Genomic DNA, 26,197 nt, shown 5'->3' with positions numbered 1-26,197 from the left:
TCACCAGTGTACACAAAAATACTTGAGGATTATAGACAGATCGATTATTTTTGGAATCGATTCCCAGCCCTATCAAACAGTACAAAGACGTTGGTGTTTCTTGTATGATAATTCAACTTTTGCCTTAATATCCCTATCTCTGTATAAAACATTACATTACAGGTTACGTTTTTAACGTGGATTACAGTAACGACGTCAAATTTACAATTCCACAAAATCAACCGCACAGCTCAATTTATAAATTATTATTATAAGCTTATTAGTGAATCAGAGACTGTTTTAAACACTGATTCACACCGCTAACACTAAACACTTTTGGTTATTTTTTTCATTTGGATTATCAAGTTTTTTTATTGCAGCTTTAAAAATGTCAACATCGCTAATAAACGTTCTCTTTTAGGTAACGTTAGCTTAAGTATCATCAAAAAAGTTAGCAATGGCACATTCTTTGTTTTGACTAGAGGGGATTCAGCTAACGTTAACTCCACTGGGCATGCGCACTTCATTAACGCATAATTTTTGTCACGATGAAAACAGTTTATTAATATTTTTTATTATTGTAAAGTTAGGTTTAGTGTTGCGGTAGGTGTAGGCGTTAGCTAATGTAATTTATTGTAATAATATGGCGAGATTTTGCACCACTTCAGGCCGTAGCTGTATCCCTTCTAGCAACAACTTACATTCTTGAGGTAGGAAGACTGTCATTTTCGCGATGTGAAATCAGCTGCGTTGAACTTCATAAGGTCATGCGCATACCGATCGGTGTTTGACATCAGAATAACGCGAGAGCGATTATAAAAAAATGGGGTGTAGTCTGCTCTCGCGGTATTTCGATGCTTTTGCCTTTGTTGAGACGGTTGATCTCTTTCGCTTGCCGTAACACCAACCTCAACGTCACAGATGCCCCGCCCAATGTCAGTGGTCGTGTACCAATACACGATGAGCTGCCCAAGCGATGTCGTCTTTTCGCCTGCCTATTAAAGCTAAAATGTAAATAAACTGCAAAGCCCCACGCAAATCGGAATGAAAATCGAGTACACGAAGCGCGTGCCATGTAGCTTCAGCCACTTAATGTGAAATATAAATCAAGTTCAAACGAGGGAACGAGACGTTCGCGACACATATTGAGACGCAGCCGGCGCGCCGTGAACACGCTCAAATAATTTGGCGGTTAGAAGGAAGTTGTTTCGCTTTTTAATAAACGTAAACACTTTGTTCAGTTTAAAAAATAAATTAGCCGCACCTAGTAATGTTTGCTATGATGTAAATGGATTTCAATCACTAGTTTCGCATTATTTGTTGTTTTATTGTCGTAAGATTCCGCAGCCGGCTAGGCTGCTGCTCTAAAAAAAGCAAGATGTCCAAACTCCACAAGACAAACGGCAAATATTTATGGTGGTGTCTCCAGAGTCTCGAATTCAAACCGGATGTCCCAGCAAAAAACATTAAACATCTTAATCTGGGAGTGTAAGTCAATACCTATCTTTCTATTTTCTTTTCTAGCTAACTTTCCTTATTTTGTGTGCGTTCTGTACCAGGGCGTAGTATACACTAGATTCGATACAAATATAGATTCTTCTTACCATGACTTTAGTTTCTAAAGTGATTAAATTTACTTCATAACACTGATCAGCGCATTACCTTTTTAATAAAATGTACAAGTGAGGATAAATAAAAACAATAAAGTCCAGAAATAAAAGAAAACTATTGCGTGTTGATGAGCGTATTAGACGTGTTTCTACAGTGTATTTGTATTAAGTGACTGACTTGTCCCTCTCTTCACAGGAACATGTTTGATAAGCCAAACAAAGAAGCTTCCTATATTGTCATCCACTTTTTGTTTGAGAAACTGAATCCCACTCGTGTTCAGGACGTTTTCAGGTAGAGCTTTGCAATGAAACATTGTTTTGCTTCCAGGATATGTGCTGTCTTACTAGTATTCAGTGGTGATGTTGTTTTACTAGACATTGCTGGCCTATATGGGATCATAAATGTGACGCCGAGTTTCGCAGGGTGACTTTTGGATGGCTTCAAGAAATAGCGGTATGTGTATTCAGTGTGTTGTTGGTTGTTTTGTGGTAGTATTGTGTCTTCTTCCTGCAGTGCACTTGGTAGAGCATTGCATTAGCACCAGTGATCGTGGATTCGATTCCGAAGGAACACATGCACTGATAAAATGTATACCTTCAATGCACAGTAAGTCGCTTTGGATAAAAACATCCGCCAAATGCATAAGTAAATGTCTAATATGCTGCGAAATAATTTGATATTAGCGTATGTTTAGTTACACATTTGGCAGATGTGCTTGATCCAAGCAACAAAGTGCATTAAAGCTGTATAAGTATGTTTCCTTGGGTATCGATCCAACAACCTTTACACTGCTGACTCGATGCTCAACCAACCAGATCTACAAAACACGAAATAGTCTGAAAAAGTGAAACTGTATGCTGTCAAAAGTGAGTGTCAGTCTTTTTTTGTCAAACGCTATTAGAACATTAAAAACACAGAATTTCGGAAGACTACACATTTTATTGCATTTAACATTTTCTGTTTACGATTTAAATCTTGTTTGTCTCGTTTATAGTATGTTTAGTGTAAAAACCCAAAATAAGTTGTGAAAGTTTTTAAACTAACACACTGTTGTTCAGTATTAACTTGACTTTGTGCTGTAGTAAACTGTTGAAATGTCTTTTTATATCTAGAATGAAGAAGGTAGCGCTTTTCCCAAGGTGGCTGCGTCACATTTGCTTTCCTCTTCTGGACCAAGATTTATCAACTTGATGCTTCACTTAGCCAAACATGTCATGTTGAAAACACTGAAGACATTTGCCATAGGTATGCTATTATTAATACGATTTACCCAATGATATATTTGGAGGCTCTGCTATAATGCTAATATAGAAACTCCTATGGTGGGGTAGGTGGTTAAGTTTATTTTTTATAAAACGGCTACATCATTCATTATATAAATCTAAAGTGTCATTGGAAGCTTTTCTGTTATTCGTGAATCAAATGTTCATGCTTGCTGATATGATCATATTCTGCCTTTGTTACTGAACACTTAGATGGCACGTGGGTCCCAGAAGCTGCTGCAATTTCCTCAAGTTCACACGAGCTGGAGATGAAAAGATTTCAGGTGGTGAAGAGACAGTTTCAGAGAGTGACTGTCGAGCAGGACCGTCTCATTCAAGACTATCAGAAAAGAGCAAGGTGAGTGACCCGTTACAATTGTAGAATATGAATGCTTTGTATATGGTGCTCAGTCACCAACTGAGCTTTTTTACACGGAAGCTCATTTTTTTGCAATATGTGTTGATTTGGGCTGGACAGAATGAGTTGCTGACACATGTAGCCAATTCTCCATCACCGTTTTGCAGACACCGTGCATGTTTTTAATCTCAACTGGCCTTGTTTGTATGCCACACCCAGGAATTAAACATATTCAAAATATATAGGGTTTTGTCTAAACAAATAGAGAATATTATACCTACCGTTAAAAGTTCAATTTGCTTTTCTTTCAGAGGTTTGGAGAAGTCTTTGAGGGACCTTGATGCAGAAGATGCCAAATATGAACATTTACTTGCGTAAGTTGCTTAAAAATGTGTGTACAATTTTTAAAAAGTTTTATGAAATGGTTAAACAGTGTTTTTTTGCTTTTAGGGAACAAGTTAGTAACACAGATTTGGAGGAAGAAATTGTTGCGAAAATTCAGAAGGTTTGTTCTTTTTTTATTGTTATTTAACAATTTATTTCTTACCGACCTGAGAATGTTTTTACGGATTTGTTATTTACCCTTATTCTAACAATATGTTATATTTGGTTTACGTTTTCAGGTGCGTGGGCTTTGGGCTGAGACGGACAGAGTTTTGTCCACCCTCGAGGGAGATGGAAAAGCAGTGGAGAGTGTGATCCGTGGACAGGTGGACCGGTACACTTTAGATGGGCAGGATCTCAGTGTCAAGATACCTACGGTTCTGCGTGAAAGACTGGAGCGGCTGTCACACCAGGTTAGAGTTATAGAAAAGGCAAAAGATGCCTAATTGTTCTTAATCGTGAGATTAAAAGTTATACTGACTTTCAGTTCCTTAAGGAAGTCATAATTCATGAGGATTATTCAAACTGATGATAACACAGAAATATGTGGGTCTTTTGTCTGTTTTATTAATAGTCATTCATTTGTGAATTAGACTAAGGTGAACATGTATTTGTCTGTCTTGGAATTGTTTTTAAATGTACCCGGACTAGACATTGACTTTAACAAAGCAGGCATTTAAACTCTGTCATTTGTCAGTTTATTTATATTGGATCATTAATGCTTTTAACATCATTCAAATACAAACAATAGAGAAAATAAAACCGACAAATAAAATGTTTAGTTCTCAATCCAAGCTCACATCTTGGGTAAAATGTTTTGCTGTTTGAACATGAAAAATAAATTGGGTTTCCTTATTTAACATGTATTTGTCGTAAAGTAGAATATGTTCATATTTCTGTTTGAGTTCTTAAGGGTTTGTGGTTTTTTCCAGTCCAGTGTTGGTAACTTGTATGAGGCAGGACAGCCTGTTCTCCTGCGTCTGCTGGAGGTTCTGAATGAGGGCTTATGTCTCCTTCATGAGGAGAGAGAGAAGATCGCAGGAACTACTACACATCTTCATCACCAAGATCTCCAGGAACAGGCTTTGCTCTTCAGCCGTTCCAAAGAAAACCTCAAGATCATAAGGTACAAATGTGATAGTAAACCCATTCACAGTTATTTCTTGTTTTCCGTACTTATTTAGGATGGAATTCTTTAGTGCAATAAATGAAGTACGCCTTTGAAGTTCTTCCTTCAGGAGGTAGACTGCGCCGATAGCTAAAAGGAATGCATATAAAATGTCATTTATCCCACTAGCGGTAACCATTTTAAACCAATTGTTTTAAAGTGTTCAAAATGTGTTTTATAGGAACACGTGTGTTAAGTGTTTTTATTATGTGATATGTGGATGTATTGTATGTTGTGCCAGTGTCAAAGATGAATTTCTGTTCAAGTAACAGACAATAAAGTAAAGTAACTAACTAACAATATATCTTAAGTGCAGTATATCTTATACTCCTATACTTTATGTAAATACATATCATTTTTTATGGTTATAAAAACGTAGAGTACACAATTGTAATAGACCGTACTTACTAGGCACACTTGCAAATAACTAAACTGCACCTTTGTATATTATTTATATTTTTTATCCTTAAAGTCTCATATTTGTCTTACATTCTTTTCTATTTCCTGTGTTATGTATATACGGTGCGTTTAAGACAATAGAGCTCCTGTAACCAGAACAAACTCCTTGTGTGCACTTGGCGAAGAAAGCTTATTCAGATTTAGGTAAATATGATACTGGATTTGTTTTAAAATCACATTTCACATTTTTAAAACTCTCATCACCTGCTAGATGGACTGGGTTTTCAAGTTTCTGATTAGATTCATGTGTTGGCAATCTGTGACCACACCCTCTGATTTCACACCTGTAGTATAAATGCAATGGAATCAGTCAGTGTCTAGAATGTGTTTGGAGGTTTTACATTCTCGTTAGCTTCTAAACACAATTAGCCTATTTAAGTTGTATTCTTTGGTAATGAAATCGTTTTAAGTATGCTCACAGGTTTTGTTTTTATTCTTTCTCCAGGAGGAAACTTGTCAGAGAGGATGCAGCAGATATCAAAAGCTCCATTCGGAGGCTGGAGGAGAACTGGGAGAAAAAGTGGGCAGAGTGTTTGAAAAACACACCTCTGGTTTCTTTTTTGAAAGAAGAGCCTGTGAGTTTGACTTTTTTTAGTAGTTTGGTTGTAAATCCACATTGATAGTCACTGTTCTCATTCAGATTGGTTTGTTTGCGATGCCGTCTCTTTCCTATAACACTCAACTGTTATCCGACATCAGCGGTACACATACAGCGTGCTTAAAGTTGTCACAGTATGCATTTTACTTGCTGAATCGGATCGATTTTTGGCAAATGATCTGTTCTGCTTTCAAACCCATGATCCAACAGATTCTTGACTTTGTTTCTCCAATGGCTCCTTTGTCATTTGAGCCAGCTTCTGAGGCTAGCTTTAAAGCTAGTATCATCTCACAATATCACAAGTTACCTGGTAAGTTAATGGCTTCCTCATTCGATTATATTGCTTTGTGCAAACTTGATGTCCTCTTTCTTAAATTTAGAGCCGCTAGAAGAGACGTCTAACAGAAGACCTAAGGTGGAGGAAACGCAAGTCTATTCGGAACCACAAGTCCACCTGGAGCTGGAATTCAAAAAGTATTTAACTGGTAGATTTAGGCCCGGTTTCAAAGACAAGGCTTAAAGGGATACTTCACCCAAAAATGAAAATTCTGTCATCGTTTGCTCACCTTCGAGTTGGTCCAAATGTGTATACATTTCTTTGTTCTGATGAACACAAAGATATTTGGAATATTGCTTATATAACCAAACAGATCTCAACACCCATTGACTACCATACTTCAATAATGAAAATTATGGTACTATCACTTTAAGGCTAGTCCCAGACTAAAATGAATGTGACCTGTCTTTACTGAATATAACTTGACCAGGAATATTTTAAAATATCAGTGCCATTGCTTTGTCTCGAGATGCACACCAGTCATGCATTTTTATAAAAGCAACAGAAATAACTTAATTTAACTAAGGCGTAGTCCTGGCTTAAAGTTAGCGGTGTCTGTAAAACCGGGCCTTAAAGTCTGAAACATCTTGTGCTGTTTAGCATCAACCCTCCCTCTGAATTTCTCAACAGCACCTCATTGCCAACTGAAAATACAAGGCCGCTGCTTTCCTCTGATGGTTTATTTTCCCCAAGAACAGAAATTCCTTGTAAGGTTCCTCCATGTGAAACTCCTTTGACCTGCCCAGTCAAAGTTCAACCTGTGGTCCAGACGCCCAGTCCAGTACGGGTAGATACGTTTGTACTTTATATTTCACGTTAATGCTGTTTTATCACAATTGCTGCAAAGCTGGGTTATTAGTTAAGTTATTAAATAAAACTTGACGTATTTCTGTCTCTCAGGCCAGCCGCAGGAAATCTCTGCTCTCAAAGAAAAAGTCCTCGATCATAAAGAACAAGGCTCAGATTCTAGATTTGGAATGTGACAACTTGGCCAATCAAGTATGTATTCATGCACTTGATTTTAAGTACACGGTCAAAATCTAGAAGGACCCACTGATGTACCTTAAGAGACTACTATCTAGTTTTAATGCAGATTAAAAACTGCATGCAACACTAAACTGAAGGGTTTTGCTCTGGGAGACTGATACATGAGCGGTCCTGAGCAGTGACCCGCCCATCACAAGATCTCCCTATATCAAACCTGCTCTCTGATGACCGGTGCGAACTGAGAGAAATCGCCACGGACAGATACGGAGCAGACAACCTTCAGATAAAGATACAGAAGATTGTTGCGTCTATTCATTTGGCAGATGCTTTTATCCAAAGGGACTTAAAAGTAGGAGAGAATATAATATTTTATCAACAAATTGGTGTTCAAGCTCACAGCAGGAATGGTGTTGTGACTTTTAGTATATGATCACAAAATGCTGAGGAGTTGAGTGGGTAAAAGAGGTAGTCAAGTTTGGTTTTTTTTTTTTAGGTTGCAGATGCTGTGATCATGAGTCCAGTCAATGGAAGGAATGACGTGGACCTGGGGCAGTTACTCAACGCAATATCTGACCCGTTTTCATCTAGGAAACAGCTCTGTCGCACACCTGAAAGTCTGAGTAAGTTTTAATTCTATGCTAGTTAAGTGCTGAACTTGTGGGATTTATCACTTGTAGAAAGTAATCTTTTTTTTTTTTACATCACTCCAGTTAAGGATGTAAGAAGTTCATGGAGAAAAGCTATGGAGGAAGGCATGACCGAGAAAAAGCAAGCTTCTTGGACTCAAGACAGCCTGTCTTGGCTTAAGATGCCTCTTGCCAAGACTGAGGTGAACGGATCAAGTCCAGAGCCATTGCTTTTATTTGACAATTCAGCTCCTCTGTGCACTTTCCCTTCTGTCCAGCAGGGGGCATCATTGCACTCAACTGTGTCATGGGACTCCTCACAGCTGGAGGATCTCAACAACCTAAGCTCAAGTGATGTTATTAAATTCAGCATTGCTCACGAGGAGCTTCCAGAACTCTTTGAGGACGAGATGTCATTTGACAGTGAAGGGTCAATGGAGCACCAGGGTAACAAGGAAAATGAAGAACTCCTGCTGCCTGTTGCATCACATTCTCCTGATGGACAAAGTCCTCTACTGTTGTCATTGGATGCCACTTTAAATAAAGACTCGTGTATCAAGTCTGATTTTATAACCCCAGTACATTCACAGAAGACTTCAGGGATGAACCTTTGGGGTAGGGATGAAACTTTATTTTCTCTGGATTTGGACCAGCTCGAGAACGTCTCTCCTCCTCCTGCAGAGAAACTCACACTGCCTAATTTAGTTAACTTGAGTTTAGATGAATACTAACATCTTAATAAAATGACTCTAATGGTTTACATGTCTGTATTATGTGGCGTATCTGCTAAATATGATTTCTTAATGTACTTCACTTGCTCTGATGAATCACAGTGACTTTGCTGTTAAACACTTGTAATGCTACTGTCTGTAAACTAATGCTTGTGTCATTCCTTCATACCACATGCTTTTCTACATGATTTATAACGGTCTTAACCAAATGTTTAGTATGCTCTAATGAACTAAATTGTGCCCTCATACAATGTAAGAGGTGAATGAAAAATGTAGATGTGGTACATCTTGTAATAAAGGATATTTTTGCAGACCCCCTCTTCCATGAATCAAATTTTGTTTCCTCCTTTTGCAGTTTAAATTGTGATTAAGCACCACACTGCAGACAAATGTTCAAAGGTTTAGGGTCACTTATTTTAGAAAAATGGTCAACCCATCAAAACTCTATTACAACAAATATAACTGCATTGTTTAAAAACTATTTTTAAGAAATAATCGTTTGCACAGAGTTTGTAAAAATGTACTCTTGACATTTTTTGGCTTTAAGTAGCTTCTAAGCTCTTAACAACTATTAATCGTTGCTTCTAGTGTAACTATAATCATACTATGTTTTGTATGGAAAAATGAGTGTTGGCACAGTTATGTTGCAAAATGTTTAAATGCACAATTATAAAAATATAAATCATAAATGCACATTTTCTATCTTAGTTTTTCATATAATTTACGTCAGCTAACCTAAACTTTCGCATTTCTCTTTTGCACTTATATACTAGGTGGTCTGAAGCTAAAATGTGTGCTAAGCCACCTGTTACTACTTGTGGCGCACTTGCCAGTAAACAGGGAGCATAGGCAGTAATGTGCTCGAATTCATGCGACGCTCCGCAGACCGATCGCTGCGTGAAATCAAAGTACCGCGAGAGCGGACCGCTCCACATGCTTGTTCAATCGGCATCGCGGTACTTTGACGTCACAAGCCGCTCAATCCGCGCAGCGCCTGAAGGCGAACACACCTCGTGAATAAAGTATGCGTAACAGCGAATCGGTCATGGGCGGGTCCATCCGCCTCCAGGAGACAGACCGAGAAACCCGAGCGCACCAGACTGAGTAACAACACAAACATGGCGCCTGCTCGCTGCCGCACACACTAGCGCTGGACAGCAGCAAAGTTTCCAGCGGCAAACGTAGCGCGCGCATCGGGCGTGCGTTTGATTCTCGCTCGACGCGGGCTGAAAACTGCAACTTGCCTACATGTCAACGCGTTTCCTATAGAGGTCGGAACAACTGGTATGTATTGCTGGGTTTAAAGTTGTTTAATGTACAGAAACGCACCGTTTTCTCTGGCGTATGGTTTCGAAAATGTCGCGTTTATTTCCGCGACATTTGCGTTAAAACGCGTTTGGGTTGTGTGGAGATGGAAAGTCAAGCTGGCCGAGTTGCGTGTGTGTGAAGTTGCCCTACTTAGTGAAGATGCAACAGTTGGAGCTCGTTCACGGGCCTCGTGAGACGAAGATATCGGCTGTGTTGCAAATTCTAGCGTGCCGTTTAGACAGGCATTCTAATCGCTTAATGACACCGACTATTAACGCACCTGCGATGCTGTCTGCTTAGATATTTCACAAAGTTCAAAGACACACCCGTAAGGTTAGGTTAGGTTAGGTTAAAAGTAAGCGTGCAGGTGCTGTAGGGCGTGTTGGCGTGCAGGTAAACCGAACCGCGATAGAAGACACATCCGCTTTGCTTTGAACCCAGGAAGTTACAGACAAAGCCAGATCACTCCTTCGGGGCTTTTGTATTGTTGACATAAATGTAACTTACTTATTTCCTCTTGCCTGAATTCAGTTATTGTGCTTAGTGAGTAAATATTTTACTTTATATCTAGAATGTGGTTTCTAAGAACTTTGAGTCGTCTTATGTTTGTCAGTCATTCATCTATAAGTCTTGTGCAGTGTGTCAAAAATGCATGGGTTTATGGACAAATATGTAATATATAGGGTGTTTGGGCCAAGTTTGCTTAGTATTGCAGTGTAGTATTTTCTTATTGTATACTATAGTATTTCCTTACTGTAGTAAATATTAAAATAAACTACAATGTGTCCATCCAATAGAAGTGAATGGGGGGCCGGTGCTGTTCGGTTAACAACTTTCTTCAAAATATCTTCTTTTGTGTTCTGCGGAAGGAAGGAAGTCATAAGGGTTTGAAATGACAAGAGGGTGAGTTATCTACAGTTTATCAATTTACTGTAGTTGCAGAATACTTTAGTATGCTACATTATTTATAATGTACTGTAGTGTAGTTAGTACAGTGTACTACAGTTTTCTACAGTTTATTATAGTAGTAAATATTTTCAATGCTTTTTAGTAATTTCAATGAATTTGGTGGGCAAGACGTGTCCTACTTTATTCCAGATTTTCTTATATCATAATATAACTTGTTGATGTAAGTAAGTTAATATGTCATCAAAAGCAAGGGAGAGGTGGAAATCTATCTGTGTTGAGTCTCACGTGCTTTTTCTTCTTTATACTTTTTGTCAACCCTTCACTTTCTCCTATAAAAAAATAATATTTTCTATATGCTGGTCTTCGTTGTGTCGAAAAGCTTGTAAAGTCCAGACACCGCTTCTTGGTGCAAATGTAGGCGATTGATCGGACTAATTTTGACATCGTCTCAGTTTACCTTGTGTCTGTAAAGTGTGCGTTATATTGGTTTATGATCGGTAGGCTGAAGGTTGTGTGTGCGTCTCCTCCATGTTTGTGTGCATGTGTGTTGACCTTGTACCTCATTACGTTCACTCTGGTGCACTTCAAGGTGTGTGTGTGAGTGTCAGGTGACTGTGTGAATCAAAAAGCGCAACCCCCAGGAGTGGCTGTCGGTGGTAAAAGCAAAGCATTGTGGGTATGACAAAAGGGAGACCATGTGGCAGGAGGGCAGGGCCGTTCACGTGAAAGGGAAACGTGAAACCACATGATAACATGCTGTTGGCGAGCTCTCGCTGCATCTTTATTGGAAATGTTTATGTGATCTTGGAGACGAGTGGAATCAATAATGGGATGTTTATAGAGTTATAAAGAGTTATTGTTATGATATGTGTTCGAGGCGGTTCTGGTCCTGTTGGCGGTCATGATAGTGGAACTAAAGTTTGATTTTCACAGATCTTTAAATACACAAAAAAACATGTTTTTTTAATGCCATTTTAGCACATCTCCCTTCCCATATTCTTTATGCACGGGTCTAGTATTTGTCAGTCAAATTGAAGGATTACCCCCATGTTTAACAAACTAGTGTTCCTTCCTGCAAATGGTGAGAAGCGAAAAAGCTCTATATGCATTAGAAATGCCCTGATAGTTTTGCCACCTTCAGTGGATCAGCGAGCATTTGTGATGATCTTCATTGATATTGACAGGTGTTGATGTCTTCATCCAGCCACTTGCATTCAAACACACGTGTTTGTTTATCTGGCAACGTCCTAATGAGTAATAAAAGGTTTGTAGATACACACGTTACAGCAGTTGGCCTAGCGCTAGGTTTTTAGCAACAGCTTTAGCTTAAAGGTGCTGTGTGTAATATTTAGTAGGATCTCCTCACAGTTATGTAATATAACATACATAACTTTGTCTTCAGAGGTGTATAAAGACCTTACATAATGAAGCGTTATGTTTTTATTACCTTAGAATGAGTTATGACTATCTACATACACCACGGGTCTGCTTACATGGAATTCGCCATGTTGTTTCTACAGTAGCCCTAAATGGACAAACTGCTCTACAGAGCGTGTTACGTAAATACCTTATCTCCTTCAGCAAAGAAGCGAAAACGTGACGACATCTTTGTCCTGTGTCAGCCACCGCAGGGCTTCGAGAGGGGGGGTAGAGTGAGCCGTTGGTTGCAATTCGCAACCTCACTGCAAGATGCCCCTTAAATTTCAACATTGCTCCTTTAAGATTTAAGAAATGCTTTCGACTGGCGAACGATAAAAAGGGTGGAATTTCAGATGCACTTGCATTGAAATAGGGACAGGGTCATGACTAGGTATTAGTACTTTAAGGGAGCGATGAATTAAGACATCAATTTTAAACCGTGCTTTTGTTATATAAGAGGGAATCGTAATCAAGCGAACATCCTGTAAGTGTCAGAACTGAAAACGACCCGCGATCACGGGTCTCAAATTCTGACAGGTACAGATATCATTAAACACTATACAACTACAGGCTATACAACCTATACGCAAAGCCTTGCCAACACATCCGGGAAATAAGTCAATAAATTTGAGTAAAATCACAGGATTCATTTATCTCGTGCGAACGCGCCACATGTAATATAGATGTGGGGAGGTAATGGCACCTTTAAACATTTTGTACAAGTGAAACGGTGTTGTTGTTTTTCTCATTTCTAAAATGGAAGTGAACCACAAGGAAATTTTCATTCTCGGCTAATCGATGATGTCAACACTCAATCTAGGACCGTTCAGATGGTATTTGCATTTTTAACCAGAGGGAGAAACCGCTTTAACTCTAGTGCTGTTAAAGCACATTTATTTGTTATGTTTTATGTAATATTTTATGCCTTTTTTATATACCTCTGCATCTTTCCATTGATCTTATTGTCTGACTGACACCTTCAGCCCTCAGATGAGCGGACCGGCTTTATTCTAAGCCGCACGAGTTGTCCATCAGTTGGAGTGTAAATTGAATTCTTTCTCTAAAAGCTGCTACACCAGGTTAAAAAGGGCTTATTAATATGCATGGCGTGAATCTTTCAGAAAGCCTGCGTGATGTGTCGAGCTACACTGGCAATCAGATGTCGAAGACGTCCTGATCTCTGATGCCACAGCCTGGCTGGCTCATTTTCTTTTGATTTCGCAGGGCAATTATTTCAGATGTATCTGCCAATTTAGAGCCGCTGGAAATGCCTGGTGCTTTCTGTCTCCAACTAAGTAACGATTATGCATTTTCAAGAAGCATTGGCCTTAAAGTGACAGAAAAAAAAATCTTAGGCTCTTGTCATTTCTAACCTGTATGACTTTCTTCCTCCTGCAGAACACAAAAGAAGATATTTTGAAGAATGTTATTAACTGGACCCCATTTACTTGCATTGGTTTTGTGTCCAAACAATAGGGGTGAATGGGGTCCAGTGCTGTTCAGTTACCAACTTTCTTCAAAATATCTTCTTCTGTGTTCTGCGGAAGAAAGAAAGTCAGGTTTGAAATGACAAGAGGGTAACGATGACAGAGTTTTCAGTTTTGGATGTAATACATCTGGGATGTAACGATACACGATACTGAGTTCACGATTCCGTATTTTTACAGTATATGGCTGCCCGACTAAGAAAAAAATCATAATCATGATTATTTCGACCAATATTGAGATCACGATCATTACAATTCTTCCGATTATTTATAATATTTCTATGACTTTTGGAACAACATAAAAAATAACTTATCTTTTTAACTTAAATCGAATAAAATAAATGTATAAAAGCTTGTTGCGCCTCGATTATTTTGTTTTTGTTTTGCACACCCCTATTACAGTATTTTAAGCAATATTTTAACAATGAATCTAACGTTCAAATTTATTTCCAAAAAACGTATTGAATTGAACCTGTATCTGTAAATGATAAAAAATTGAATTAGGTCTGTCGCTAAAAAAAACTGAATTTGAACATAAAATTACAAATAAGAAAGGAATTAAGAAAGCTAAACCTTAAAAGAAAATAAATAAAAAAACGTTCTGGTCACGTTTTAGCAGTTCATCCAATATCATATCGTATTAAAAATTCGTCATAGCTCTACAACACATAGTCATTTTTATAGTCTTGATTTGTTTTGTGCCACAAAATATTATTACATCCCTAATAGTCGCCCTGTGCTAAGCCTTAATATTCCTTAATATTTCTACTTTAGAAATGGAATTTATTCGTCACAAATATAGAAGAGATAGGAAGGTGCTCCCTATCAGGTAATTTTAACGCTCTCACACATTTCTGTGCAATGTAATTAGCTTACACGCACATATTGTTTACCTGTGTATGGTAAACTTGTGTCTTTTAGCCAGACGGTGCGGTTCTTCTTTACAATATTACTCATTTTTCCTGTCTGAGCAGGAGTGTGTGGGTGGATATCATGGAAAAGGCCATTTTTTGTCTGCCTTTGATCGCTAGCAAAACTCATGTATACCCAGTCAAGTTATTTAAATTAATTTCCCTATAAAACCTGCATTGCGGAATATGTTAGCGCAAGGAAGTTTGCTTACAGTTTCATTTGACAGTTTTCCATGTAGAGAGTTTGTTTTTTCTGCTCATTTCCTTCCTGATGGATAGAACGGACAAAAACATGGTTTTCCTGTCGGGTTGCAAAGTTTGTGTTTTGTTAGATTCTTCAGTAAGTTAAGAGGTGTACTGAAGCAGACACGGCATGTGCTGTGTGATCTTAATGCATATCATGTGTAACCCCATTTCACCCGGCCTCAGAAATCCACTTCTGCTTTTACTTTATGGGATTTTCTGACATTAACACTGCTTACTGTACTCGGCTGAATCTGGGGTTTGCGGTTGTTTGACGTTGGTGGCAGAGACTGCACGAACATCACGACGCTGTCATTGGCAGGTGTCTGAGGTGATGTGCTTTTCCATGTGTCTTTTAAAGTGGAATGAGGTCTAGTCAGCAGACATTTGACGCTTTGTCATCAAAGCCAGATTAAGTGGCTTCTTTAGTAAAGAAGTTTTTACTTTAGGTTACTTTACATACCTTTAGGCAGTGTTACTTTGTGAACTCCGTGGTGGTGGCGAAGATAACGTTACACACCCGTGGCCGTATTTGCAAGAAATATTTTCGTACATTGGAGTGAAAAATTCTTCCTACCGGATTAAGTGCGGGTTTCCATCACTCTGGTTTTATTCGCATTTTGAAGTTTAGCATCAGAAACGAGTGATGGAAATGCCAAATTTCGAATTAAAAACCCTTAATTCGCAAAAAAGTTTTTACGCTCACTTGAGGTGGATTTCATTTTTGCGAAAAAGGGTTAATGCGAATAATGGGAGATGGAAACGCATTTGCTGAATAAATTCCTCCAAAAAGTCACGTAAATGCACTATGAGACGGCCGGTGTAACCTGACTAACCAGAGTAATGATCTTGTTACACAGCATCAGAAATGTTGTGATGGTCATTCTTAAACGCCTGAGCAAAGTCGTCAAGTATTTCTGTAATTGCCTCTTAGAACTGTCATGTGTTTCCCGAACAGCAGGCATCCACAAAAGCACCGCATTTATTGAGTTTCCTAATCGTCTGCTTGCGCAAGTATAATTATATATGAAAACTATTATATTCAGTGGCTTCTCTTACTTTTCTTACTGATATTTAGTGCCAGTTTATTAGGTTAACTAGTTGGATGGAAACGGTGCTTATTCGCAAATGTTTTATGCGATATTCCAATTTTGCGCATAAGCTAAATTCGCAACTTTGGATGGAAACCCGGTATGCCTACCGAGAGTCACTGAAATATTGGCATTAAAAAACTCCCCGTCCAACCTGAAGAAGCACATCGAGGTAGGTTAAATTAATTTTCATTCAATGAAGTCATAATGTCAACGTTATTTAACATGAATTTGTTATCATAAGCCTGTTCAGATATCTGGCTAACGTGATGGCCAGGCTAACGTGTGCTAGTTAACTTTTCTCATTAGCCAATGTGCAGATATTTAACAACACCAATGATTTTCCCTCCGAATTAATTCAACACATAATACTGAAATGGTTAATAACGGTTTCTGGTATAGCCTAAGTGGCGGCCGAATATTTCCTAGGTAATTTTTTAGGGTTTTTTTTAGACCACATTAGGCTAATTAATGGCAGGTTACAGAGAAGCGTTCAGGATTACTCGCGTCTTCAAAAGCACCATGCATTTTGTTGAACTTGAGATTTGCTTTGATTTAATTACCTCAAAATTCTAACCGTTCACTTTTTTTAAATACCTTTACTTTTACTTTTAATACTTAAGTACATTTTATATCAGACAATTACTTTTGATACTTAACTACACTAAATGTCAGGTACTTTAAGACTTTTACTCAAGTAATATTTTAAAGGGTGACTTTAACTTCTACTTTAAAGTCATTTTCTGGTAAGATACTTGTACTTTTACTCAAGTATTGCTTTCAAGTACTTTATACAAGACTGCCTTTAGGTGGGTTAAGGTCTAATGACATCAAACTGACGTTTTCTGCCAAATCGTTCAGATCACTTTGAACGCATCACTTTTTTTAATGTGTTTATTTTTATTACGTTAAAATGTGTATGTATTTTGATTACATACTATGTACTGATTTTTGTTTATTTTTAACTTAAAAAGTTAGGGATTGCAGCTTTAGAGTATTTTTATGTTTGTTTTATAAATTAATAATACTATGTGTTTATATTGCGATTTATTTATTTTTATTTTTATTTTTTTAAATTTCCTGCATTTCATCGTTTTAATATAATTAATTGAAGCACTTTTTTAAGTGTGTTTTTGTTCTGAGAGTCTTTTCTTAGACAGGCCTGTACGCATCCGTCTGACACATCCTCATTACTGCTAATGGTCGAATGGCTCCTGCATTGTGTTGCTGTTGTTGTTTTTTGTGTGTTTGTGGGTGTGCGTCACTCATTGCAATTCCCCTCAGGCCCGGCCGTCCTGAATCGAGCCGCTTTATTGCAGGGCCTCCTGCATTCTCAGCCAAGTGAATTGAGACAGGCAGTGCACGACACAAGGCTACCGGCCGTCTGTCCGCCCCTACCCCCCTTTTGCCCCGCAGCCAGTGAAGCATCCCTCCAGCACAAGAGCGCTGGGGTTTTTGTACTGGGATGTGGGGGGTGACTGTTTGCTGTCTGTTGGACATTATAAAAAGTTTTATTCTTGGATAACAAAAGTAGCGAATATCAAATTATTTTAATTTAGTCAAAACTCTTGATTTGAATGGGTTGTTCTTAAACTCTGTCATTGGACTTAGAGAGTGTTCTTGAGTAAAGTTGTGGCCACTGGCCAGTACCGGCGCCAAGAAATGTGACCTCAGTTTTTCAGTCACAATGGATGCCTGGCTGTCCACTTGTTTGAAAGAAAGGAAGACTCGGTGGAAAAGATGAGGCAATGTTGGACAATTAACGGTGAAATAGCTTTAGGTTTCCCACCTGCGTCACAGACAGATACAAAAATCCAGCCGTTATTTGATTTAGTTTTTCATGTGATTTTTTTTTAGTATAACATTTTGCTTTCTTTGTCCATCAGATTGTTTTTTACTGAGAGATGTGGGTTTGCTGCAAAATTTGTATTTTACGACTACAACTGGACAAAATATATAGAATATACAGAATGAATTTGAGGTAGTTTAGACAGCAGTGTCAAATTAGGCAACACAGGTGATTATTAAAATAAGCTTTTTTATTGGCTATTAAGTAGGGTTGGGAATCGTTTGGGTCCTCACGATTCCATTCAGAATCGATTCTTAGGGTCAGGATTCGACTCGGAATCGATTCTTGATGTGCTAATAGCATATTTAAGATGTCATCAGGTCACATTTGCGCTCGGTCAGACTAGTGTTGGTACTTTGGCTAACTACTCTTAGAACTGTCACATATTGTATTTATAAATACAACTGAGTGTAGGGGTGGGCGATCTGACGATCTTAAATCGCCATCGATCTTGAAGGCGTCCTCAATCCACTTTTCAACGGAATCGCGAGGATCATGATCTTGTCCGTCGTCTAAAATAAGAGGTGTGTTCGACATCATTCAGCGCTGCATTTCTTGTTGTAAATTGATAAACTGTAGTATACTTTAATATTTACTGTAGTAAGGTTCAAAAACACTATATTATCTAGGAATTTTACTGCCGTTTCCTATAGGCCTAGTAAATACTATAGTATACTACAGTATTTTTATGTGGAGAAATATAGCCCATTACTATTGTATAGTAAAAAATGGACAACAAGGAACAATAATAAATGGGTAAACTAAAATTGTATGGCCCTAATTGATCCATTTGTATACAACATTAATGTCCTTTGTCGTTAACCAGTCTGTTTATGTGATGATCTGCATTTGTGTTTTTTAAAGATGATAACAGACGTTTTATACTTGTGCTACCTGTACAACTGTTTGGCCTGTGCTACAAAACTTTAAACCTCTGTAGTAGCACCAGTGCAATGTGCAAAAAAGTACAGCCTTGTATTTCAATTCAGGTCGTGGATCGAGATTCTTTGTTATGAAGATCGTGATATGCTTTTTTGTGAAGATCGCCCAGCCCTAACTGAGTTCCCAGTATAGCCATTCTCATTGACGTATTCTGGTGTCAGACATTAAAACAAGTTCTTAATAGTAATTAAACGTGACTCATTGGCGGTGTATGTTAGACGACAGTCACGGCCACACATTCCCACATCGTATGACAAAATCAACATACACATATATTAAAAGAGCGGTTCTTTGGTAAAGTTAAAAGTTTGTGAATTTCAAATTTGTGAATCGAATCGCTAGCAGATTGAATCGATATTCATCGAGAAATGATTCCCCCCACTATTAAGTATACTAAAGTTTTCTTTTGTGATCGTTCATTGTGACATGCAGTAATAAATAGTCTCTCTATACATGAAAACGTTTATATTCATGTCATTCAGTCAAAACTAGTGTAATAATAGTAATGTAGTAATAATTTGACAGATTTTGCTGTCTTTTGCATTAGACATGTTGAGTCTGCATGGATGTATAGATGGGATTCAATGGACCTACAGGCCTTTACTCTTGAGATAAGGCAGTATTCAGAAACAATCCAAGTAACAAAGAAGTAGATACCAGATCGACTGCTCTGTGAGTCTCAGCGAAACCTGTTTTGAAATTAGCATGGTCCATTTCTAGAGAAGTCGCACGTCATTGAGCTACTTTTTTTACAAAGAGACAAAAGTGTGGAGTGGGTGCATCCTTATTTTGCCTAATATTGCCTATATGTTTACAAAGCAGTGGATTTACTATGACTACCAGTTTGTTCTGTCACTTGAATTTAGTATTAGGCTCAAAGGATATTTTAAAATCTCTGAAGAATGGAAAGCAGCCACTGAGCCACATCTTCCATGATGTTAGGCTTCTCGTGTTTTTGGTTTTGTTTTGTTTTTTAGAAAGTTTTAATGAAATCATCAGGGTTACTTTGTTTTATGCCAAGATGTAAAATAGCAACAGTTTAACAGTAACATTACTGAAATTATTCATGGAGTTTATGCTGGGCAAGAGATTGTTAGTGCTGCTGGGATAAACCATCTACATGGCGTCTCTGGTTGGCAAAGATTATGTGGATCTCCAAGTGTGTTTTTCGCATGTGGTTTTGACAATTTTGGCCACATATAAACACTGTATGTAGATAAATGCAGTTGTCACTCTTCTTTCATTCCTAATCCCAATTATTAGATAAAAATAGCAAACTTGTACTGTTGGCATTCTAGTTTCTGTGACTCTGTATCTCGTACATAAATGAAAAAAACATTTTGGGGATTCAGTTGCACATTTAAATAAAATTGTCATTTCCAAACATTGTAACTTTTGCACTTCATGGCTTTTTAGTGATTGTCACTGTCACATCACTGTTATGTAGTGTTGTCACGATACTGGAATTTCTAACTTCGATTCGATACCCCAAAAAAATCGACATTCGATACTACGGGAAAAAACTGCCATCATAACAAGGCCCTAAATCATTTTTGTTTTATTAAAATGTAAATTGAACAAGACTAGACAATGAGGTATATTTTGACATTGTTTATAAATTGTTAATCTAATGTTAATTTTACGAATACATTTACTATTTAAAATCAAAGTTGTATTTTTCAGTATTAATGGACCAGAGCTTACATAAATAGTTGTATTTTTTAACTAACATGTAAAAGAGATTAATAAATACTTGAGCAAATGTATTGCTCATTCTCTGTTCGTTATTGTTATCAAATACATTTATGATAAACAAATTTTAATTAGGCTTTTATACACATATAATCATTAATCAGCGCACATAGAGACAGAAACGCAAACTTAAACGCAAGAACTATTGCGGAGACTCCGCACTCGCCATCTTTCTAATGCTGGGTTTACACCAAACGCGAACGATCGCGTTCCACGCTATTAATTACTCTCATGAAAAGTTAGTTATTTTTGCATGAGTGACGCGATCTGGCAAATAATTTCGACCTTCGCGGAAGACTAGATTGACGCCTGTTGCGACAATCGCGCCGCCCGATTTGTGTCATTCGCACCGCCTTCCGCGACTTCGCGTCTATACGCATCTTTGCATTGACTTTGTATGTAATATACTTGCGCAAAACGCTTAATTCGTGTTTGGTGTGAACCCAGTGTAGCATTAACAACGTTTAACCAGAGCGAAGCAGAGGAGTGGATAAAATCATTCATCAGCGCACATACTTTGGTAAACACGGACGCGCAAACGTGCATCACACGGAAGAACTTTTGCGGAGACTTTACCAGCACCAGCATCATTTCAAACATCAACAGGAGCGAATTAGACGAGTGGATGAAATCATTGATGAGCGCACATAAAGATGTACATTAAACATGAGAACTGTTGCGGAGACTCTGTACTGGCTAACATAAACAACGTTTAACCAGGGCGAATGAAACGAGTGGGTGAAATTATTGATCAGCACACATACATAGAGCGCTATGGACGGTAAATATGGGAAGCGTAAATGAGCGTGCGCCAGATGTGTTACTGAGACTCTGCACGGGCCATCTTTTCTAACATTAACACTATTTAACTGTCTGCCGCATAGTCTGTGATTGGAACGTTTCAGATTTATCAGTATTGATACGTATCGAAATATCGGTATTTTTGATAACACTACTGTTATGTACACAAAAAATATATGTACCTTTGATAAACGCTTTGATAAACAAATCGACGTGAGTCACCTATTAGTCTTATTCTGAAATGGGCTGGGAGATTGGCCTTGATGCATGAGATTTACCTAGCGGGAGTACCCATGCATCTCTCTCCTCTCTGGAATGTGAACTGCGGTAATTAATGCGGCTCTTAGCACGCTGGATTAGATGTTTGGCACAGTCACCTCTCTCATCTGAACGCTTTCTCACGCGTCCCATCCAGCATCTTTAAATCACCTTCACTGTTCTGTGCGCCTTTATAAGACCGAGTGCCTGGAGTTAAGGGGGAAGATGCAAAACAGTTGCATGTTTGAGTACAATACAGCAGATACTTTACTCCCGTGCAGTCAGGTTGAAGCTGTTGCTATGGTAACAGTAAAGAGCCAAACTACTGTGTTAAGACTGAATAGTGGTTAGGATGCCGGGTGCTCAGGGTTTTGATATTTTCCACTTTTATTAATAATAGATTAAAGCCAGGACAGGACTTGTTTATCTAGAATTTGTTCTTTTATTTTTTAAGCAACGTGCATGCCGGCAGCATGCTGTGCTTTAGTCTGCGCAGTGAAACTCTCTTTGAAAAGTTGCGTACTTAAAGCACCGCCGCTACAGCCGCACACGTTCAGACAGACATTTTCTTAAAAAGTAGTGTAATTTTGCACGTTCCTTATTGCCATAGCCAAGGTTTCTTGGTGTATACAGTATATATTCCAAAATTTGGCACAGAATAACCCAGAATGTGTGAGGGTAGTTGAGAAATAAATATGTAAATGTGTCCTATAATAATGAAGAAAATTAATATTATAAATATTAATAATAATATAAAATAATATATTATTAACAGTTTGTTTACAATTTTTTTCTGTCACACTATAGGACACATGTACGGTATTGTGAATGATTTTCTATGCGATTTTGCTGAACCAAAACCGTACACAACATTGCTAATGCAAACAGTTTTAGGTTTTAGGTATGAGCAAACGGGAAACCGGAGCAGGTTTGTAATCTTGTTTTATAACAGCGGTACCCTGAAGCGAGGTATTTAACCTCAGGATGCTGGGGTGAGGTTGTACCTGCAATTAAATGCACTGTAAGCTGCTGCTAAATGGCATGTAACCAAGTAACATCTCATTAGTGAGGTGACTCGAGTTTGTCTTTAACAGCATCTGATAGGCTTCGTAAAACCCCTGGAGCAGTGCTTCCTAAACTTATCGGTTGTCCCCTGTTCACCTTGATGCATAAACATCCCTAAACGATGCGCCCAAAATGCTTCTCTTTGTCTACTCAACTCAAGATTATGAATTTGAGAGTTCAGTTGTGTTGCACCACTGCATCTATCACATCAGATTGTTTTATAAAACAAAACACATTCCACCATTACACATGTTCTTGTGCATATTTGGCACGTGCACTGCAGTTCGGTAACCGCAGGTATAAAGCTTCACTGGAATGTTGTCATGTCATTTTTACTTGGCTTGACAGGGATGCAGCTTGGCTCTTTTCTCGCTTTGTTTATGCTTGTTGTCTAATGGCAGGACTGAACTTATGTCTGGCAGATGGCAGTGCCCACACCACCATGCACTGCTCCCGTGACTCAGTCTTTCCGATACAGATCCCATCTCCAAAAGCATCAGTGCCCAGAACAAAACACCCGCTTAGTAGAAATATACTGGTGCTTGTTTGTATAGGTTGTGCACTTTTGTGTTTGAGAATTGGGTTTTGTGACGTCAAGTTGTAGGTTTTCCGTCATGGCTCATAACAGTTATTTAATCGTTTTTACTTTTATATTTGATATTTGTAGTTTTCATGTTAATGTTTAGTTGTGCAATGCATTACAGTGTAGAGAGACAGGAAATGATGGGGTTCGAACTCGGGTCGATGGGAGCGTTTTCGCGCAACATGTCTGCGCTGTCGGTCCTGTGGACTGTGCGCCGACATGCTACATTTGAGCAAAAAATAGATATTTAAAATTTGAGTAGTTTTGTTATGTGCTTTTGTCTTATTTATTTTATTTGTAATATTTGTAATATTTTGTTTTAAATAGTATTTATACTAATTTTACTATTTTTTTTTGTTTCTATAGATATTTTTTTCAGTTAAAGGTGGGGTGTACAGTTTCTCTTAGCCATGGTTGATGTTAAAATCACCAAAACAGACACACCCCTACCCCCATCTTTCGCTTTCATCAGCTCGACTAATGTCCGTCCTGTGCACTGTACACCTTCCTGCTGATTGGCTACAAGGTTGTTTTGGTACTTGGCCCGACTTTGTCTAAACAAGCGTAATTTGGAAATCGGACACCCCGCCTTTAATTATTTGAGCGCATCAACCTAAACCTATTTCAGTTTATTGCTGCAGTTTAAGGCAACATTTCTCTTTTTTTTTTTTTTTTTTTTTTTTAAATAATACTTACCATTAATAACCACCAGATTTTTTTTAAAATAGTTTTAGTTAATGATAATAATCCTGGTTCTTAATCAGTCTTTGTGTGAACCTGTCTAGATTTTACTTTGTAGTCTCTTTTCCATCTTTGGTCTGGAAAGACTGAACTGTGTCTTTGCAGCTGTTAAAAGGCTTTTCACTGCCCACGCTTCAGAAACATTCAGCTGGGCACTGAATCAAAATGACCAGAATTTGATCTGCGCTTTCTATTACGGCTTCTTTCAAAGCTGTTTTTACAGTGTGGTTACTTATTTAGAAGAAAAACCAGAGTGAAATAGAAGGCTAGGTGTCTGGCTGTTCACTTCAATGAGCAACAAACAGTAGTCATGGCCACGCACGCTGCTGTAAATCTCAGCTTGGTTAAAGGAAAATCAACAATGATTGCTCAGACTCGCTCTGTAGTCTTGTGCACTGGAAATTGTACAGACGTAGATTTTTACATTATTTTCTGAAGTACAAAAGAGGGTTGCTTGCTTGCGCAAGTCACCGTTATGAGTGTTGCTGATAGAGTTTTTAATGTGTTGCTTTATCCCTGCTGACAAAAGAAACCATCATCATGGATAGTAATCTTGATGCTTGCAAGTACAACTAATTATGCTTTCTCATCTTTTTTGTTTGTGATAGAGAAAATAATCTGCCCTTAAAGGGGTAGTTCACTCAAAAAATGACAATTCTGTCGTCATTTATTCACACTCACGTTGTTCCAAAACTGTATAAAAATCCTTATTGTGCTGAACACAAAGAAAGTTATTTGGAAGGATGTTTGTAACCAAACAGATCTGGGGCACTATTAACTTCAGTAGTCGGGAAAAAACTACTATGGCAGTTCATTGTAGGGTTGGGCGATGTCTACCAAATTGGCATCGTACGATGCCTACAGTGAAACATCGTGATGGACGATGACATCGGGGGGCGGGGCATATCAATTTGCTAGATGGCCATCTGCCATCAGTGCTCTAGACTGCGACCAAAACGCATTTTGTGACCAGTTTTCAAGACAGCATGATTTTTTTCACAAGTACTCGCACATGTACGACCTGCAAATTTGGAATTTCTTCCGTTGTTATTTCATGTGGAAAGACGAGTAGATCGTGAGCCCACCAGTGTAGGCTGTGTGTGTGTGTGATAAGTCAACTGCGCGAAAATTGCATCATGCAGGGGAATCACGTCAGCCATCGGCGATGGACGATGTCATCGTCTATCTGCCCAACCCTAGTTCATTGTGTCCCAGAACTGTTTAGTTTCTCACATTCTTCAAAATATCTGAATAAAGAATAAAGATTTGTAAACAGTTTTGGTACAACTTAAGAGAGTGATGATGACAGAATTTTCATTTTTTGGGGGGGAACTATCCCTTTAAGACTATTGTTAGGGTTTTTAGACTGTTTTGCGAAGGCCACATTCCTGTTTGGCACTTTCTTGTCCTCTACAGGGGCTGGACGAGGGAGATGTGGAGTCTTATTGTTCAATTTTTATTGCTTTCCCTTTTTTTGCGAGAACTCATTGAATCATTTTCCTGGCTCTCACAGTATGAGCCTTTTCAACTGTGTCATGATTACGTAAAAGAAGCCAATGGCAACTAGGCGAATAGATATGGCTCCTTTCATAAAGTTGAAAGAACAATCACAAAGGGTTACATTTTGCAAAAGGTTTTATGCAACGTTAGCCGATTCAGCGTTTATAGGATGCCCACATTCTATGTTGTATGTTTGGCATGCCCTAATTGCGCAATTCCGTGAACGGTACATAACGGTACATACTCCTCATAAATGGACATATGAAAATGAAAATAAAGTAGCTATTTTATGTTCTATAAAGAGGCATCCCTTTTCCATTTCAATTCACAGAATTCCTACAAAGTTTGTCGTCTCGCAAAAACCGTGTCCGTTTTTTGTCACATCCATAACTCATGTTTATTTCCCTTTTTTAAAATAGAAGATTTGTTCATTGACTGACATTTTTCTGATGTTTAGACTTGAAAATATAAACCGATTATTTGTAATAAATATTTTCTCAGAGCATTTTTATGTCACGTCCATAAGGCTGGAATTGCGCAGTTCTCGTCTCGCAAACTTCCATGTGAATTAAAATTCTGTTATAAGTCTGTTGTATAAGTCAGTCTATAGTCACATGTTTTGAGCAACCTGGGGAAATCACCTTTAAAGTGTTTAACATGTAAATGGCACATGGAAGTTTAAATGAAAAGCAGATGAGTGAAATTTTTTATTTACACTTAAAAATGTAAAGGTTTTTTTCTTCCATCACGAGCTCAGGCAAATATCATGATGCTTAATCCCTGTAATCTTTCATCTTTGTGTCGGACTGAGAAAAATATGAGGAAAGCACAGCAGGTC

The 26,197-nt window shown here is 38.2% G+C and overlaps 2 protein-coding genes and 1 non-coding gene across 4 annotated transcripts in view; all 3 read left to right on the top strand.

The window, feature by feature from the left end:
* The first annotated feature begins 893 nt into the window (after nucleotides 1-893).
* haus6 (HAUS augmin-like complex, subunit 6) lies at nucleotides 894-8,810 on the top strand. Its single transcript, XM_057334637.1, has 17 exons — nucleotides 894-1,203; nucleotides 1,318-1,467; nucleotides 1,786-1,881; nucleotides 1,965-2,043; nucleotides 2,703-2,835; nucleotides 3,066-3,210; nucleotides 3,522-3,584; nucleotides 3,661-3,715; nucleotides 3,834-4,007; nucleotides 4,527-4,720; nucleotides 5,667-5,796; nucleotides 6,030-6,129; nucleotides 6,200-6,293; nucleotides 6,787-6,943; nucleotides 7,057-7,155; nucleotides 7,637-7,763; nucleotides 7,854-8,810. The coding sequence occupies exons 2-17, from the start codon at nucleotides 1,358-1,360 to the stop codon at nucleotides 8,498-8,500; spliced, it is 2,403 nt and encodes an 800-aa protein (XP_057190620.1). The 5' UTR covers nucleotides 894-1,203; nucleotides 1,318-1,357; the 3' UTR covers nucleotides 8,501-8,810.
* On the top strand, nucleotides 7,291-7,421 carry LOC130563255 (small Cajal body-specific RNA 8). The gene has a single exon (XR_008964083.1). It is a non-coding gene; the product is annotated as a small Cajal body-specific RNA 8 (non-coding RNA).
* Nucleotides 8,811-9,561: 751 nt separating the features above from the next.
* dennd4c (DENN/MADD domain containing 4C) overlaps nucleotides 9,562-26,197 on the top strand; it is a 52,662-nt gene continuing 36,026 nt past the window's right edge. For both annotated transcript variants that reach the window (XM_057329318.1, XM_057329309.1), the window contains exon 1: nucleotides 9,562-9,784. The gene's annotated coding sequence lies outside the window, so the exon portion shown is untranslated. The remainder of the gene's footprint in view (nucleotides 9,785-26,197) is intronic.

This window comes from Triplophysa rosa, linkage group LG1, assembly GCF_024868665.1.
Source record: "Triplophysa rosa linkage group LG1, Trosa_1v2, whole genome shotgun sequence".
NCBI lineage: Eukaryota > Metazoa > Chordata > Actinopteri > Cypriniformes > Nemacheilidae > Triplophysa > Triplophysa rosa.
Note: the sequence above shows the minus strand (reverse complement) of the source record. Positions and strands in the feature narration are given on the sequence as shown.

What these genes read in the sequence shown, in the direction of transcription:
- haus6 (XM_057334637.1), top strand. Translation starts at nt 1,358, where the DNA reads ATGTCCAAACTCCACAAGACAAACGGCAAATATTTATGGTGGTGTCTC. An exon ending in GACTATCAGAAAAGAGCAAG is followed by an intron (nt 3,211 to 3,521) that starts GTGAGTGACCCG and finishes CTTTTCTTTCAG; the next exon opens with AGGTTTGGAGAAGTCTTTGA. An exon ending in TTGTTGCGAAAATTCAGAAG is followed by an intron (nt 3,716 to 3,833) that starts GTTTGTTCTTTT and finishes TTACGTTTTCAG; the next exon opens with GTGCGTGGGCTTTGGGCTGA.